General features: G+C 31.2%; 1 protein-coding gene across 1 annotated transcript; it reads right to left on the bottom strand.

Annotated features, from left to right (window-relative positions):
- Positions 1 to 235: 235 nt before the first annotated feature.
- On the bottom strand, positions 236 to 1,503 carry LOC113560071. The gene is made up of 2 exons (XM_026965850.1): positions 1,362 to 1,503; positions 236 to 450 (listed from the first exon to the last, which is right to left on the bottom strand). Exons 1-2 carry the CDS (start codon positions 1,501 to 1,503, stop codon positions 236 to 238), a joined length of 357 nt encoding a protein of 118 aa, XP_026821651.1.
- Between the last annotated feature and the right edge of the window lie 2,036 nt (positions 1,504 to 3,539).

The raw sequence follows: 3,539 nt of genomic DNA, 5'->3' as shown, positions 1-3,539 counted from the left end.
TAAATGCAAATTGGTTTTTTTTTTGTCACATAGTACACCTGATAACTTCCTATGTTCTACGGAATATAGAAGTATACCTCTATATTATATATTGATTTTTAAATAGACAACAGAATCAATTATAATAGTCAATTATTAATTAATTATGTATAAATAAATTTATTTAGTAGAATAAATCAATGTTATTAATAATTTAACATTTATTGTTAATTACATGTAATGTTTATGAGTATTTTTATTTAAGTATTGTGTAATTGAATTTCATGCCATCCATAGACCTCCTTCTTCTTATTGGGCTGCGTGTCGTTCCAAAGTATTTATTGTTTTTTGCAAATGGTTCGACGGGATCCCAGGCTTTAGGGGGATGTCCAAAATCTGGGTCGCTGTACCCTGCCGTTGTTGTTGTTGGATCCGAATTCCAATTGCACCTCTTTTTCCTTTCACCCATCACTTGTAAATATATTATTAGATTAACATAATTTATATTCATGAAGCGATATTTAAAAATTCGACAATATTGGAGAGATAGGTATAAAAGCAATAGGTATTTTCGTGCCAAAGTGTTAATAAAAAATAAATAAACATTTAAGTATTTCATATTTAAAACTATGTTAGCGCAATATTTGTTTTTTCTCTCGTACCCACATGCAACATATTATATAAAACGTTTTCACGTAAAAACAATTTTGGTGACTGAGTTTACTATGAAAAAAATCACAACGATTGTATTTGAAAAAATAATCTTTTACAAATTTTTTACTGTTTTCTAAAAAATAGTATTTTTATTGATGTTCCAATTTTAATATCATTTTAAAATATTAAAAAATGCTTTTTTTCACAATTGTTAAATATTAAAAATATTTTTAAATAATTTCTAAGAATGTAAAATAAAGTTTTATCATTTTATTTAGAATGGAAAACTGGTCGTTTGAACATTTTATTAATGTTTATAAATTAATGAATGAATCATTTTCCAACTTTTTTTTAAACATTTAAAAAATTTTTTTTTGCTACCTGGTATAATACGGCTTAAAATTAAATATTACCAAGTATATATAATAGCTAATATCCTCAGCATATTATATTATTTTATTGCCGATTTACCATTATTATTATTTTTGTATTTTTAGTGGAGTAAAATTGTGAAATATTAGATTGTATAATGTGTTTATGCACTATTTATAACAATCACATTAGAAAAAAATATATACAATTAAAAGCAAATCAATAAGGTATAAAATAAAAATAATAATATTGGTAATGGTTATATAAACTAATAAGTCTAACAATAAATATAAATATACACGCACAAAAAATAATATCTATAAATATTTTATAACGATAAAGATTATAATTTTTACCTTCTAGATTTGGAAACTGATGCTGCGCTTCTACCGGTTTTGTCTGCGGAATCGTGTCGGGTGCATCATGGGTCGGCATGGCTTGTATATAGATAGCGACTCCAAGAATCACGAATAAAATTGCAATGGTAGATAATTTCATGTTGATGCAGAGCTGAAATGATACGAAAAATGTTATTGGAAAAATTCCTAAATAAAATATATACGACAGGCAAGAGAGTATAAAAAATATGTCACGAGACAAAAAAATTATGTTCGGAAATCGCGAAGTACTTACACGAAAAAAGTAATCTTGAAAATAAAGGTGACTATTGAGACATAAATGACGATCGGCGCTCCTAAGCACCCCCTTTTATGCCCTGGCTGCGGCGGCGGCTTCTTCGGTGTCGAAGTGGTGGTGGTGGTGGTGGTTGTTTCCACCACCGATTACGCGTTGAAGGCCTATAAGGACAGGAGCCTACCGGAGCACCGGGGGTGAACTGAAATTCTATTCGGTGAACTGCCCTCCGACCTTCCTGCTCACCCATCGATCGGTCAGCCCACTCAACCACCCTCATCGACAAGTACTGCGAACAAATACAGACATGCGCACAATGTCAAACACTCTCACTAACACACATACATCTTTACAGGGGAGTTTCGGCGGCGGTGACCGTGTTGGATGCCCGAAACCGGATGCCTGGACGACAAACGTCGAGTGTGTATCTACCTATATTAAATATCAAAAGATACGATGTATTCGAAATTATATATTTCAATAATATTTCGTAATACGGAACTTGTATACCCCTTCTCGATGCTTGACTGTGCAGCATTCACACTAATTTTCTAGTATATAATATTATATATTATAATAGGATTATGTTATATTATTATTCGATAGGTTTATACATACACTTGAAATGTCGTCCTAAATTGTACGACTCCACGACGTAAATTCATCATATTTTGGTATATTGACCTAACATTTAAGTACATTGTATTTATATATTTTAGTATACTTACGGGTCCTGCCAAGTAGATAAACACTATATTGACAAAATGTTTAACGCGGCCGTTTAGCATTTCAACCTACATTTATTGGCCGTTATGGACAGATGGATACTTATGTATTAGATTATAGATCGTCAAATTACCAATTATTAATATTGCTGCCGCCGAAAATATAATATGATTTCATAATAATATTATAGTCCATTACTCTTTATACTTTTACTATGGACCATATGGGCCCAATTAGGGGGCACTTAGGGTGTATTAGCACCCCCAATTTTGAAATTAGCACTCTCAAATATTTGTTTATAATAGGGTCGGCCAAACAGTCGATTGCAAACGATTTCATAGTCGATCGTGTTAGAATCTATTTTTAGCCTATGCATACGAAAATCATGGTGGTTAGGTTTTTTTTGGAAGTCGATCCTCAATGGTGAAGTATATTTGTAGTAGATGGTGGCCAAAAAAGGTTGACCGCCACTGGTATATAATAATATCACATTCAAAATAACCAAAACATTTATTTACCCATAAAAAGCTTTATACTATGCACTAGTAAACCGATTTTATTAATAAAATATTATATATATTAATATATTTTGTTCGTAATCAGCCCCTATTTTAGTGTGCAGTACTGAAATGCATGTGTAATGTACTATGAACTAAAAAAGTGTATACGTGTATTTACAAGCGTTTTTAGTTTTTACTTATGTGCCAAAAAATATATGCAAATGTAGTAAAATTTTTAGTATGGTATTAAGTACTATATATCACAATATCACTAGCACAGTAATACAAAAACAGTCCTTTTATTCCAGTGGGTAAATATAGAAACACCTCATATATATTATATATTGTATGGTGCAGTATCCCGACAGAATCTTGGCGCCCGATATTATGTAAACCCGTCAAGTACAACAATAATAATGTACATATAAATAACACTTTTGTATTTTACCTTTTACAATATAAAGATTTATAGACTCGGATGATGGCGCAATGATTTTTTTACGGTTCACATCGCACGACGTGCGTTCTTATGGAAACCTTTTAAAATGATAGGTAGGCCCTACTTATCAATAGATATTCATTCTACGACGTGACGAAATATTATTTCGACAGACAATATATTTTTTGAACAAAAGTACTACGTACTACGTACTGCGTACTGCGTCAGAAAGTAGG

Source organism: Rhopalosiphum maidis, chromosome 3, assembly GCF_003676215.2.
Source record: "Rhopalosiphum maidis isolate BTI-1 chromosome 3, ASM367621v3, whole genome shotgun sequence".
NCBI classification, from domain to species: domain Eukaryota; kingdom Metazoa; phylum Arthropoda; class Insecta; order Hemiptera; family Aphididae; genus Rhopalosiphum; species Rhopalosiphum maidis.
Note: the sequence above shows the minus strand (reverse complement) of the source record. Positions and strands in the feature narration are given on the sequence as shown.

What these genes read in the sequence shown, in the direction of transcription:
- LOC113560071 (XM_026965850.1), bottom strand. Translation starts at nt 1,503, where the DNA reads ATGAAATTATCTACCATTGCAATTTTATTCGTGATTCTTGGAGTCGCT. An exon ending in TCAGTTTCCAAATCTAGAAG is followed by an intron (nt 451 to 1,361) that starts GTAAAAATTATA and finishes TATATTTACAAG; the next exon opens with TGATGGGTGAAAGGAAAAAG.